The sequence below is a fragment of the Crinia signifera genome, chromosome 9, assembly GCF_055691185.1.
Source record: "Crinia signifera chromosome 9, ASM5569118v1, whole genome shotgun sequence".
NCBI classification, from domain to species: domain Eukaryota; kingdom Metazoa; phylum Chordata; class Amphibia; order Anura; family Myobatrachidae; genus Crinia; species Crinia signifera.
Window position 1 is genome coordinate 54,978,272 of NC_139225.1, and position 14,723 is coordinate 54,992,994.

Consider the following 14,723-nt stretch of genomic DNA (forward strand, 5'->3'; position numbering starts at 1 on the left):
CCTTTTAGACCCGCTTCAGTCAGGTTTTTGCTCCCAATACTCCACTCAGACAGCACTGACTAAAGTGGTGAATGATCTGGTAACTGCTAAGTCTAAAGGCCATTACTCACTACTTATTCTTCTCTTTCTGCTGCGTTTGACCTCTGTTAGTGTGAGTTCTGCAAGGCTCAGTCTTAGGTCCTCTGCTTTTCTCAATCTATACTTCCTCTCTTGGCAAACTAATCAGCTCTTTCGGATTTCAGTATCACTTGTATGCGGATGATACTCAAATCTATCTATCAAACCCAGAGTTGTCACCGGTGGTTTTGGGACGAGTCTCTGAATGTCTCTCTGCCATCTCATCTTGGATGTCTTCTCGCCAACTCAATTAAACTCAATATTTCCAAAACTGAATTACTTATTATTCCTGCCAACTAAGAACAGTTACCATCCTGATATCTCCATCACTGTTGAAAACTCAACAATCTACCCTACCCCACAAGCTCATTGCTTAGGGGTCATCCTCGACTCTGAACTGTCCTTTCTTCCCCACATTCAATCTGTCTCCAAATCATGTTACATGCATCTAAAAAACATATTCAAAATACGACCGTATCTCACACAAGACACTACTAAATCTCTTATCCATGCACTCATTATATCCCGCATTGATTATTGCAATAGTCTCCTAACTGGTCTTCACAAGAACAGACTCTCACCACTGCAATCCATTTGAAATGCTGCTGCTAGGCTGATCTTCCTTGCAAGACGCTCATCGTCTGCTGATCCGCTCTGCCAGTCCCTCCATTGATTGCCTGTATCTTACTGTATTCAATATATTCAATATAAAACACTTCTACTCGCATATAAAGCTATTAACCATACTGCACCAGCATATATCTCCTTACTTATCACAAAATATCTCCCATCTCGACCACTCCGCTCTGCACACGATCTGCGTCTCTCTTCTGCAGGGATCACTAGCTCCCATTCACTATTACAGGACTTTCATCGGGCTGCTCCCATCCTATGGAATGCCCTTCCACGCACAATAAGACTCTCCGCTAGCCTCCAAACTTTCAAGTGTTCCTTGAAAACTCACCTCTTCAGGCAAGCCTATCATATGTAAGTTCTACACGCATAACCCTCTGAGGCACTTATGTATTATTTAGCTTCCCTTCTGGACTTGTAACTTGGTGGGACTGCTATGCTATTACTGGTGCCTGTCCTTGTGTCTCCCTCCTATATCCGTAGTAGTAGTAGTACGTTTATTTATAAGGTGCCGCAAAGTGTCCGCAGCGCCGTACATAGCAAACAAAAAACAAATTACAAGGTAACGTACAGGGTGTGTTGAAAAATACAGTATAAATAGGGGTATAGCTGGTAGAGCTAAAATCAGCATCAGTTCAGAAGTATGTGTCAAAATTTTCGAGGAGACTGAAGATGAAGTAGAGGAAGGGAAGAACAGGACAGGAGCACAGGTGAGGTAAAGAGGTAGGGTGAGTACGTGAGGAAGGAGGACCCTACTCATAAGAGTTAACATACTAAAAATAGGTGGGTGGACGAATATAGATTGTAAGCTTGCAGCAGGGCTCTCCTACCTCCAAGTCTGTCTGTTAGCCAGTTTGTTTTATCACTGTCTACTATTGTAAAGCGCAACGGAATCTGCTGCGCTATATAAGAAACTGTAAATAAATAAATAAATAAATAATGGGGGATCCAGCACCTCTCTTACTTGGTACTTCCCCCACCGTGCTTACCCCGCTTACTGCGTTCCACCAGCTGTGCTGGCATATAAAATCTCATATGCTTACAACACTGAGGTGATGTGTTTGATTCCTGACAAGGCCCTAACTGTGTGGAGTTTGGATATTCTCCCTGTGCTTGTATGGATTTCCACCCACAATCCAAACATATAATGGCAGGTTAATTGACTCCCAACAATATTAACTCTAGTTAATGCCTTCTTTTGAAAAAGCATGTCAGAGAGATTGTGAAGGTGGACATTTGCTGATACTTCTGAGAGGCATGTCATAAAATTATTATCCCCTGTCCCACCTGTGGCTGGCAGTGTCCTGTGGTGGCGAGGGGCAGTTGGGAGCCCCCGCTGCCAGTTGCTGCAGAGCAGTGAATAGATGGCAAAGAGCGGGCATGGCCTCCTCGTGCTTTAATTAGAATATATATATATATCTGCTACACTAATTGCTTCAGTGTCCTTCCCCCTGATGCTACTGTTTTAGTTACCACAAATTTGCCTTGTACTGTATTGCCTTATTTTCTTGTTTTTTGTTCATTTATATATGCATTTATAAATAAACAATAATAATAATAATAATAATAATAATAATAATAATAATAATAATAATAATAATTGATAGCCGACAGGGAGATTGCTTCTATGTGTGTATGTGCACATGTGGTAGGAAATATATACTGTAAACGCAATTGGGGCAGTGATTTATTTGTAAATATATATAAATAACTGGTAAGAAACAGTAAATAAATCAATAAAGAACATTGTATTGCATTGGAAATGTGTGACATGCATTATCACTCCTTACCAGCAGACGGCGCTGAGCAATAAAGAAGGCACGGAAGTTCCTACTCGTCCTTCTTGTTCCTTGCGGCGTACGGTTATCTCGGCGGCCCCGGAAGCAGGAGGTCCTTTCCCTTGCAGACGCAGCCATGGTGAGACTCGCTCTGTGTTCCCTTGTAACTTCATCCAGCTCCATCCTCCGCTCTCCCCGCGTTACCTGGCCCGCAGCTCGCATGGTGACCTCAGGCGTGTCCAGCTGGTCATTGTTTTCAGTGTGCCGCTCAGCTAGGGCCAGTTATAAGGATGTTGCGATTTGATCCGCCATTGCTCCTGGAGCAGGACTTGTCCGGATGGGTGTTTGCGCCACGGGGCCGTGTTGTCAGAGGTTATTGTCCCGGTGTGCAAAGTCCTGCTATATTCTGTTCATATGTGTGATATTGTCTCCACATAGAGCGGGATGTTAGTAATAGCCTCTTCTCTGGGTAACTCCTATACTGTGAGACTTGCTGCCTGCATGCAGTGTACGTCTCCTGTAACATGCTGGGTATACAGCAGCTTCCTGGTAGCAGTGGTATGTCTGAATGTGGTTCAAAAGAGACCTTTCCATGAGTAATCACTATAGATAGCATGGGGGAGCTAGGTGCCTCCTATAACATGCTGCAGCCTGATAGTTCTTATCTGTCCTGTGATAGACTAATATGTACTAATAATGGGACCTGCTTCTTTATAATCTCACATACGTGATAATCCCTCCTAATCTTATTTGTAACTGTCAATGTCTTTACACCTAGAGCTATGTGCATGCATTGTTATAAACTTTTACCCTTCTGTTTCCCCAAGGCTCGCGGACCCAAGAAGCATTTGAAGCGTGTTGCAGCGCCCAAACACTGGATGCTGGATAAGCTGACCGGTGTCTTTGTGAGTATCCTATCTTCAAGGAATAGATAGTTTTTATTAGATTCTATTATATGTAGGTTTACCATACTATACCTTGTAAGTGTTCATTTGTAATCTATGTGCGGACGCATGGTTTAAAGTGATAGTATGACAAGACAGTAGTGGTTATATTCTGTGTTTGTTGGCCTAATTTACCAGAATTATCATATATAAATTCACATACTGTTTGACCTTAAAGGAGTCTTAAGTATCTATTAAGTGTGCCTTTTAGTTAATAATTATTCACAGTATAATGTATGTATAGGTTTCCATGTTAGAAAAACTTACTATTATATACGTAATGGCTACTAGTATTTGTATATTTAAATAATTCTTACAGGCTCCGCGTCCGTCCACTGGTCCCCACAAGCTTAGAGAGTGTTTGCCCCTGATCATCTTCCTAAGGAACAGGTTGAAGTATGCTTTGACTGGGGATGAGGTCAAGAAGATTTGTATGCAGCGCTTTATTAAGATCGATGGCAAGGTCCGCACAGACATCACATACCCTGCCGGATTCATGGGTGAGTTGTGTACAGTTTCAGCATTTTTTTAAATTTCAGCATTTAGAAAATTTCTATAGGAAAGCTGCTTTTGGGTTGTCTTAGTATAGATTCTTAATTTCTGCACCTTTTTTATACTATGAGCTCTCTTTTTTTGCATTGATGTTGTAAGTGATTTAGTTTAGGTACCATGCAGGTATAGTGTTCCATTCTATTAAATATGTTCTTTGGTGAAATACTCTGCAGAGGTTCCTGGAAACAGACATTTGACTTCTATAATTGACTGCACTTAGACACCTACTGCGTGTGCTTACAGAAATCAAAGGAAATCTCCTTTTTAGTTAGTATGTTTAAATAAATGTCCCAATACTGTTTAAAAACTTAATGCCAAACTAAAGGCCCCCATACACTAGCCGATTTTGGTCAGATTTCAGCCAGATCAGTCGGATCTGGCCGAAATCGGACCAAAATCGGCTAGTTTTGATGTCCCCTCAGATCCGATGCGCGGTCCCGTGCGCATCGGATCTGCGTCGGGTGGTCGGACCTGCTGCACGTCCGACCACCCGACTTGGGACCTAGTGGGGCGGTGGAGGGAGCAGGGGGGGCTGGGGACGCTGCGGGGGACACGTCTGTGTCCCCCGCTGCTGGGGACGCTGCGGGGGACAGCGTCTGTGCGGCGAGAAGGTAGAGGGAGCAGAGGGGGCTGGAGACGCTGCGGGGGACACAGGCTGCATAGAACCGGGCAGGGGGAGCCGGCCGGGAGCTGTCAGTAATGAATAAAAAAAAAAGCCCATACAATGAATGGGCGGCCTGTGATTGGCTGAGCGCTCTCTCAGCCAGTCAGCAATTGGCTGAGAGCGCTCAGCAGCCAATCACAGGCTGCCCATTCATTGTATGGGCTTTTTTTTTTTATTCATTACTGACAGCTCCCGGCCGGCTCCCCCTGCCCGGCTCTATGCAGCCTGTGTCCCCCGCAGCGTCTCCAGCCCCCCCTGCTCCCTCTACCTTCTCGCCGCACAGACGCTGTCCCCCGCAGCGTCCCCAGCCCCCCTGCTCCCACCAGCTCCCACCTCTTAGCCCCCCCCCCCCCCCTGCTCCCTGGGTTTTTTACATGTGATAAATCGAGACGATTTATCACATGTAAAAAATGGCACATCAAGTGCCAATCTAATCAAGCTCCCCCGGGGAGCAGCCGGGGAAGCTCAGGGGGAAGTCGGGGGCGACTTGTCCTAAGGACAAGTCGCCCTAGTGTATGGGGACCTTTAAAGGAGCTAGTGTGTCTACATACATCCATTATAACCTATTTATCAATCTATTGTCTTGTTTCACAGATGTTATTAGCATTGAAAAGACTGGTGAGCACTTCCGTCTGGTGTATGACACAAAGGGTCGGTTTGCAGTACACAGGATCACAGCTGAGGAGGCAAAGGTAAAACGCCTATACAGCTACTGTCTAGTATAAATAACATAATACACCAGTGATACTGCCATTAATGCAATTTCACACATTACAATTTTTATAAAGCTGGTGCTGCTGTGTAAGTGCTGTACCGCTCCTCAAATCACGACTTTTGGCTCTTAAAGACAAGCCACTTAATGTTTGAGTGTGTGAAGTGTAATACAGTTAATGTAAAGGCTTTTTTTTTCTTAAGAGCAGCAGCGCTACAATGTTGGGGTAGATGTGAGCTATACTGAGTTTTACAATACACAAGTTGTGTGGCTGACTCTCTTCAATCCAGCTTTTTAACTGGTAATCGGTCACGGAAGCTCTTTATTCAGTACGGTATCAGTTCATAAGTATAATGTGGTAAGCCTAGCTCTAATGTATATTCATGCTGCAGCTGTTTTATTCATTCTATCATCTTTCTCCCAGTATAAGCTGTGCAAGGTGAGGAAAAGCTGGGTGGGAACAAAAGGAATCCCTCACCTGGTGACCCACGATGCCCGCACCATCCGCTATCCAGACCCATTGATCAAGGTCAACGATACTGTTCAGATTGACCTGGATACTGGCAAGATTACAGACTTTATTAAGTTTGATACTGGTAAGTCTGAAGCTCTGATGAAAATAGATCTGTCTAGTCTGTTAGCACAACAACTTGTTTAGTTCCTTACCATTTGTCACCAGTATGAATTAATTCATTAACTGGTTACCCAGTTGTGCTGTGAAGTGTATTTTCTTGCCGCTTCATCATGTACTTTGTTGTATAGGTAACCTCTGCATGGTCACTGGAGGTGCCAACTTGGGAAGAATTGGTGTGATCACCAACCGGGAGAGACACCCAGGCTCCTTTGATGTTGTTCACGTCAAGGATGCAAATGGCAACACCTTTGCCACCAGACTTTCCAACATTTTTGTCATCGGCAAAGTAAGTTGTGTGTGGGTTTTTTTTTTTTCTCTCTAAAACTGCATGCACACTAGGTAGCTGGTTTTATTGGCGGTGGTGGGCTGCCTGCATCGGCAGGTGCATACATTCTTGCTGGTGAAATGTGAGAAACAGCAGAGGGAGCAGGTGCCATGCTGCAGCATGGTCCTAGTTAGAGGTCCTCCCACACTTGTACTGTAAAGACAAGGGAGGTGGTCCTTACAGATGTTTGGGGAGCGCACATCAACACTTGCTGAGAAAGTACTGAACTAATTTGAGCATCTACCACTATCTGTATGAAAGTAAGATACCACCCAGAAAAGCATTTTTATGAGCAATAACAGTTTTTTATGTATGTATGCTGATTTTTAACATCTAGTTCACACAAAGCTTCATGATTTTCTGTCTTTATATTTTTTCATAATTCTGTTCCCATAACAGTCTCAAAAGCCAGCTCAAATGGTTAGTGAGCTGCTTTCAGGTCAAAATTGTCTTTCCAAAATGCTCTTGAGGCACGCTTAACTTTCCAGGTTTTATTTACCCACAGCTAGGCTTCAGCACTTGTGACAATACCACACTGTTTAAATGTTTTAAAAACCGATATTTTGAAACTGTATTTAAAACTGGTCTGAGCCTTCACATTGCAGTAGATCACTGTTTTAAATACCATTCAGTCAACCCGTTTAATCCCCTGAACACGTTTCAAGGCAGCCAGCCTATCACAGGTTTGTAGTCTGTTTTTAATAAATACCATTTCAGAGCCATTCTCACTGCATAAAAAACGGCTCTGAAACGTGTAGGACCCTGCTTTTTAAATGTTTTGAAGTACCGGTTATCTTTAACCGGTAAATGAACTCTGGCCCTTTCCCACTGCAGCCTTAAACGTTTTACAATGGGGGGGGGGGGGGGGGAGGCAATATACCGTTTAACAAGTGCGGTGTGAAAGGGGTATAAGTCTGTTTGATTTACCATGTATGGTCAGACACATCCTCAAAGGCCCCTACAAATTGGTTGATTTTGAGCTGCTTTCATCTCTAAAGCCACCCAGTGTATGGACAGATCATTGCCATCCGCTGCTGCTCATCTGCCAGCAATACCAGCAAAGTGGACAGCTCTCTGTACCATCCTGCTATGGAGAGCTGCCCACCCCCACAAAAATTGCTTGGACAGGTGAAAATCATTTGTGTATGCCTTAAGTGATTTTCAGCATCATCACTGTATGTACATGCTGGGCAAAAAAATGCCCAGTGTATGCACCTTCTAATACCTGGACTGTTAAGCTTGGTAGACACCAATTAATTAGTTTACATAGCACTTTACAATTAGAAACTGGGTAATAACTGACTGCCCTGCTTGCAAGCTAACAATTTATATAGTCAATAGGAGGGATAGGATTCTATAACATGGCATTCCCACCAGATTGCAAGACCGTCCTGATGGGATACAGTTAGAATGGATTGCTACTGGAGGTTATGTGTCGGTTCTGGAATATAAGCTTGTCTGGAGAGGTGCATTTTCAGGCTAGAGGAGTGTCTTATGGTGGCCATACGCTACTGCGATGTCTCACAGCAGTGTACGGCCCGTGAGTCACCCAGCATGCGATCCACCACAATTTGTGCTAGGCGCATGTGTCCCTGCTACCCTCCTGGCTCTCCACCGAGGGGGATGTCCCCGATCAGATGGCCAGCAGGTGTGACCAGACTCTGGTCAAATGCGCACAGGACCGCATCGAACCTGAGGGGATGTCAAAATGGGCTCAGGGTTTTGGGGGGCCTTTTATGTGCTTGGAAGGGCCCAAAGAAAGTCCTGCATTTATGAAAGGGATCTAGTAATGAGTGGATGAGAGATGCAGATCTATTTTGAGGTGAGCGAAGAGATATGTTGGACACCTAAAGCTCGCTGTCCCATTTCTCTGGTGGGAACAAATCTGCTCCTGTATGGGAGGAAATGAGTTGTCTATTTGCTTCCAAACAGTGGTAGCAATTTAAAATGTGTTTGCGTTAAATTTTATCCTAACAATAGTGTTTTCTGTGTTTTCAAACAAATTGTCATTTGTTCCCATTTGTTACTGACAGACTTCTTTAAGTGTTTTTACCCAGTTTTGGGTTGCTTTGAAATACAATTTGAAAAACCTTGTGCAGTATGTTTTGGCTGTTCCTTGCGGTTTCCTCCAGCCCCCTCAAAAATAAAGTTTAGCTGAAGCTGGACCAGGTCAAGCATGTTGCAATCTGACAACTTTAATTGCGGAGTCTGGATTTTTAGACCATTTTGTTCCTGTGCCCAATGTACTATAGCTAACTGTGACCTGTTTGACTTAAGCGGCTAACTTGGTGATTTGGTTTATTTAAGTTTCATTTATTGAAGCTTTACTTAAACGCAATCCTTGTACTCTTGGTAACATCTGACTCAAGCTAAGGGAGACCCCATTTGTATGAGCTAATAAATATTCACCAGCATGTTTAGCATTTAAAATCTGCAATTACATATGACATGCATCGATAGGACATTTTGATTTGGGCCTTATGAGTACCTATACATATTGGCAGTTATGTAATCCTTTTATGCCAAAAGCAAACAAATTTCCTATAATAGAGCACAATGACCAATCAGTTTGGTTTACAAAACAAGATGGATAAATCTACTACCAGGTACTGCAAGTGATGTAACTTTTTTTTTTTTTTTTATTCTGTTTTTATTAATGTTTTATAGAACACATAAGATGCACAGAAAAGAATAAAGGGGAGGGGATGACGGGACATTGGGGAAAGAGGACATAATGGGGTCACAATACATTGTCGAGAGACAAAGTAATACATAATATTGAAAGAGGACGTGATGTAGTTACTTAAGAGATACTGAGATTCACTACAACAGAACAGAAACTTCTAAAAATTTGAAGTTTACCCATCAGATTCTGTTTAATTCTATAGAATGCAATAGAGGAAATAGATTGAATCATATGGTTTGTATTTTTTTTTTTAGAAGTTTTACTAAATTTACCACTAAGTATCAAATATAGATATCTGAAAACAAGGTTGTTCATAAAGATCACATAAGCAGAATTGTGTACTGGTATTCATTGATAGACTTTACATGAGCAATGCTTTCAAAGTTGGTGCTGCCAAATAAAAAAATATCAGAACTGCCGTTGGAAACCAACATCTGAAGTTCATGAATTATATCAATAGCGAATGATTCTCGGTTTATATTGAGATAGTTGAAGTGGTGCTGTGCTTGGGAAGGAAACAGTAGGTGTAGGCTTCACTCTTTCCTATCTTCTTCTGCAGTGTAATTCCAGCTGTGAGCACTGGTGTTATAAAACCTTTCATCTGCTGATCTGTGAAATTGCCAAGTCCACCCAGTAAATTCCCTGGTCTCAGCCCAGATTCCTGTCGTGAGCCATTGCTCACGATCATGGACCTGGGAAATTCTACCGTTTGCGTAAATCGTGGGTTGACGCGGGTGCAAAATGCAATTGTGCTAGAAAGTCTCTCGCTGAACTTACTTGAAAGTGTTTTCTATTAATTAAATTGCTGGCGAAGGTTGTGCGTTGCAAATGCCACAGTGTTTAATATTGGCAGTAGTTTCTGGCCAATATCCTCTCTAAGACAAGTGCTTGCTATCCCATAGGGTAGTGAACACTTGAGCAAGATTCCCCCTTCTGTAAAGTGTGAAGGGAGCCATATTGATACGGCTGGGCAAACTAATCATTGGCTATTGAAGGACAATCCCATTCAGGGAGTTTGCTAACGTTTTTTCAGGAGACTTTCATTGCATAAATGTGCTAACCTGAGAATTAGAAATACCAGCTGCTATGTAAAGAAATAATAGCTTTTTGAAGTCTTTACACATCTGTGCACATTTGTCTGGTTTTATTTTATTAAATTGAATCATGACTAACACATTTTCCACAAAGTAAGCAACAGTAAAGTGTTCAATGATTCTGTTGCGTGTAGAACTTCCTTTTAGAAGCAGCTGTATGAGTTTCTTAGGTTGTATTTGAGGAATTTGACACACCCATGTTTAGAGAAACAGTGATGCTTTTGGGCAATTGTTAAATCCTATGCATGAAATTGTACTATCTTGCATTAGCCTGAATAATCATTGATATAGAGCGATGGTACAATGAGTTGAAATCGCTCCACTCCACTAGCCTCCAAACTTTCAAGTATTCCCTGAAAACTCCCCTCTTCAGGCAAGCCTATCGTATTTACATTCCACACACCTAACCCTCTGAGGCACTTGTATAGCTTCCCTTCTGGATTTGTAACTTAGTGGGACCTGCTATGCCTGTGCCTGTTTTTGTGTTTCCCTCCTATGACCCTATAGATTGTAAGCTTGCAGCAGGGCTCTCCTACCTCCATGTCTGTCTGTGGCTACCCAGTTTGTTTTAACACTGTCTACAATTGTAAAGTGCAACTGAATATGCTGCTCTATATAAGAAACTAACCATGTTGGTCAAAGTAGTCCATTTAAAATGGAATGTATTGATAGAACCAGTGTGGGTATGAATCCCTCAATAGCAGATAGATAGATATACATACACTCTGAATTCACTATGGTGAGATGACTCTCCTGGATGGTATAACAGTAGTTAACCATTTCTTATTTGTTTTTAAGATCGATTATCCTACTCTGGTGCATTATCAGGGGTGTACCTGTAATAATTAGTCAGATACCCTGATAATTAAAAATTGGTCTGGCTAGTGTGGACTTCTGCATGCAATTATATTTTTTGTACTTCCTTTATAGGGATAGGATTATCTATTTTTAGTATCAGGTTATGGTTCATCTAAGGATGAAACTGAGCTGACATTATGCATTTGGATTGATAATCACAAAATCTAATCACAAAATACAGTAAAACTAGTTTTCAGGCTGTATTTCTTAAAAATAAAACGGTATTTGGCCAAAGTTATACTGCATGTGCATATTGGTTATGTGAGGCAGAGCCTTTCCTGTCATACTAATGCATGCGTCTGTTATATACTATATAAAGAGTAAATTCTATGGCAGGTCAGTAAGTCACATGTATAATGTCCACATGAACACTCACATTGGGGCAGATGTATGACCGGACGTTATGGGGGAGAAGGGTTATCAGCACACGTTTTGTGCACTGATACCGCTTCTCCCCATGTATGAAGGAGCCAGCGTGTATCCCTGTCCATATCGGCGCTGCCATCTCAATGATAGCAGGTGAATGTATGAATGGTCATCATCGCTGACAGTTACGCATGATGCCACTTTTGGCTTCGCCAGCAGCAGGCTGGCGAATACCTATCTAAACAGCAGGGACAGCACTGTCCCTGCTGTTGGCGCTGGGGATCTCGCGTGAGCAGTGAGATCCGGTGCATGCCCAGTCGAGCCGGCCGGGGGACAGGAGACGACAGCGCATCAGTTTACACTGAAGGGACATTGTTGAAGGGGCGAGTTAGCGCTCAACCACTTCGGCAGACAAGATGTTCATCTTGTCGATGTCCCTGCTTCGCCTCGCTAATGAGGCGAAGCAGGAAGTATAGCGGCGCAGTAAGCGCTGCTATAATACATCTGCCCCATTGTTTGTAAATCTGGCTTTGGTAGCGGCAAGCGCCCCCTGAGCTATTAAGTTTAACACATTATGGTTTCATTAACATATACTTTCTAAAAAGTCTATTTAAAAAAAAAAATACTTTGCTTAATTCAGACCTGATCATTGCTGTGAAAATTGGCCTGTAATTAGCTAGTCGCAACCCAGAAATACCCACTCTGTACAAGTCTGCAAAGGATGCTAAAATATCACTGTACACTGCAAATCCATACGCAGCTTACAATCTAGCGACTTTCTCAGGCTGCATGTAACCCTGACCCTTCCACAACTCTGCAACAGTCGGAGCTGATGTTGCACACCCTCTTAAAATGTCTGGGCATAAGATGGGGGGGGGCCTAGAGGTGGTGCACTGCTGGAGGTAGAGGTAGTGCACTGCTGGAGGCACCACTGGCGCACACCTACTGCATAGTGGTATGCCTGTAAATTTTCTGGGACAGCCCACTGCAGCAGCGCTGCTGAGCAGAAAAAATTTCCAGGCATACTACTAAAGTGGTTAAATGTGAAGCTACTTAATGCACATCTGAAAGTGTCCCCTCTTGTGTGCTGTAGAGCAGTATTTGAGATTACTGGCAATGTGTACAGGGTGTATATTACACATGTGTTTGCACATTCCTGATAGCGGGAGTGACAGAAGGCGTTGTCTTCACGTCCTCTTATTTGGAAAGCATTGTGCTTGCTGTGAAAGCCGTTATTTGACATAACTGCAAAAGAATGTGAAACTTTAGTTCTATATTTTTTTCCCCTGTAAATTAAGGGGGAATTCAGTTGTCTGTGGTGCCCGTTAATCATGCTTAAAGCACCCACCAGTGCTTTTTTTGCACATTTGCTTGCCACCTCAGGAGACTGAGCCGGAATGTGGCTGGCCTTGGCATTTGTGCCCCAATCAGAGCATCAAAAGTTTCCCAACAAATGCTTTTTAATGTTATGGTGCAGATGTTCTTGAGTGGAAAGAGAAACTGACAACCTATCGGCTCCCAACTGTTACAGGCTGTGATGGTAGCCGGTTGGCTGGGCTCTCAACATTGGTCTACTCCAAGGCTTAGTAAATCTGCCCTCATGTCTTGTAATTAAGGGGTAATTTGTGTTCTCTTCTCCACCTTCCTTAAATGTTAAATTGAAGGGTTTTGTCTTTGGGGGGACGGCGGCGGGCATTAAAGGAAAAAATGGTTTGTACATGTTTTATCCATGACAAATTATCTCCCGCTTGCATTCCAATATAGTTGTTTTTTAGATTCCTAATCTATCTGTTTACTTTATAGGGTAACAAGGCCTGGATTTCCTTGCCACGTGGAAAGGGTATCCGTCTAACCATCGCTGAGGAGAGAGATAAGAGACTGGCAGCAAAACAGACCAGTGGTTAAACCCCCACTAAGCTCTTTATTAAATAAACCCTTGTTCTGACAACCTTGTGTACCCTCTTTTTTTTTTCTACCAGTTATCTAGTACACACATTCTGCAGTACTTTTAGACTATTGGGCCATCACTCTGTCCCCCAGATGAGCTTGCAATCTAATTTCCTGACAACATATATAGGAACACAAATTCATGCTTTGGTATATTTTGTTGGGAGCCAGTATATTTTGGATTGTGGTAAGAAAAGAGTACCCAGGGGAAACGCACACAAGCAGAGCGAATATACAAACTCCACAGTGCTGTGAAGCAGTCATGCTAACATACTTTCCATGCTGTGCAACATTGCATACATTGCTGACTCTTTTCCTAATAAAAAGGCCTTGGGAAAATAGCAGTAAAACATTGGAGAAGCAGGCCCGGGTGCTTTTTTTGTTTATTTTAAAGTACCAAAATTCACTGAGTTCTGGAATGTAAATGTGTTACATCTCATGGAGAGAAGTAATGCGATAGATGTATGGATATTGCTGTAAAACCATTATAGTGCATTTTCTCATTTGGCCCCCAGGGGCCACTAACTGCATATATCATGTTTTTCCATGAGTAAAATAATTGGTACCACGTACAGTACTTATGTCAGTGTAATACCCCTTGGTTTGTCTTTGATCATATGCACTATTAATCAGATCTGCTGTTCTGTTCTAGAGCACATGCCTCTGTTCTGAGGTACCTATAAACCAAGAGATTCTGGTTGGTTAATGTTATATCAGAAATTTGGGTGTTAACGTGGAAATACCATCTTTCCAGGTTACTGGAATGCTGACTCCGATATTTTGCAGACATCCAAATTTAAATGGGTAGTATTTGAGTTCTGGAGAGTGCTCCTATACTGGGGCAAAGTCTTGGCAAGAATGTTACATGAACCATATTAGGGTCCTGGGCTGCATTCATACTCCCTTCATTAAGACATTCAGTTGCACTTTTTGTAAATATGTACAGGCTAATCTGATATTTCCTAAGTATCTTCTGAAGATCCTACACTGCCATATTACAGAATGGTATCTTAATCATATGAGTGTCAAAATATAGGAAGTATTTTGTTTTACCCTTATTTTTTTTTTTTTTTTTATTTGTGTAGCAAATTTGCAAAATTGCTGCTAAAAAATACCAGCATAACTCACATTGCTGACATGTTGGTACTTAAAGGGTTAAAAGATAATTTGTGACTTTCCCAGTTATGCATACAGAAGTACATATTCTCAAACTGTTTATTGGGCATTGTGGGTTATTGCTACATGAAAACCATAGATCACTTCTATGCAGCTACACCTACAGGCTACTTTCCCACGGGCGTAACACTCTATGCCCCTGTCCCAATGCTTCTAGATACCCCTTCTTAAAGTGGCTGATACTATGCCCCATAATAGTTCTCTTATTCTGCTTCTGAACCATAGTTGTGCCTTAGT

The 14,723-nt window shown here is 42.4% G+C and overlaps 1 protein-coding gene across 1 annotated transcript; it reads left to right on the forward strand.

Annotated features, from left to right (window-relative positions):
- The first annotated feature begins 2,563 nt into the window (after positions 1–2,563).
- Positions 2,564–13,311, forward strand: RPS4X (ribosomal protein S4 X-linked). Its single transcript, XM_083159098.1, has 7 exons — positions 2,564–2,667; positions 3,356–3,433; positions 3,792–3,972; positions 5,283–5,380; positions 5,825–5,996; positions 6,163–6,320; positions 13,167–13,311. The coding sequence occupies exons 1-7, from the start codon at positions 2,665–2,667 to the stop codon at positions 13,266–13,268; spliced, it is 792 nt and encodes a 263-aa protein (XP_083015224.1). The 5' UTR covers positions 2,564–2,664; the 3' UTR covers positions 13,269–13,311.
- The last annotated feature ends 1,412 nt before the right edge of the window (positions 13,312–14,723 follow it).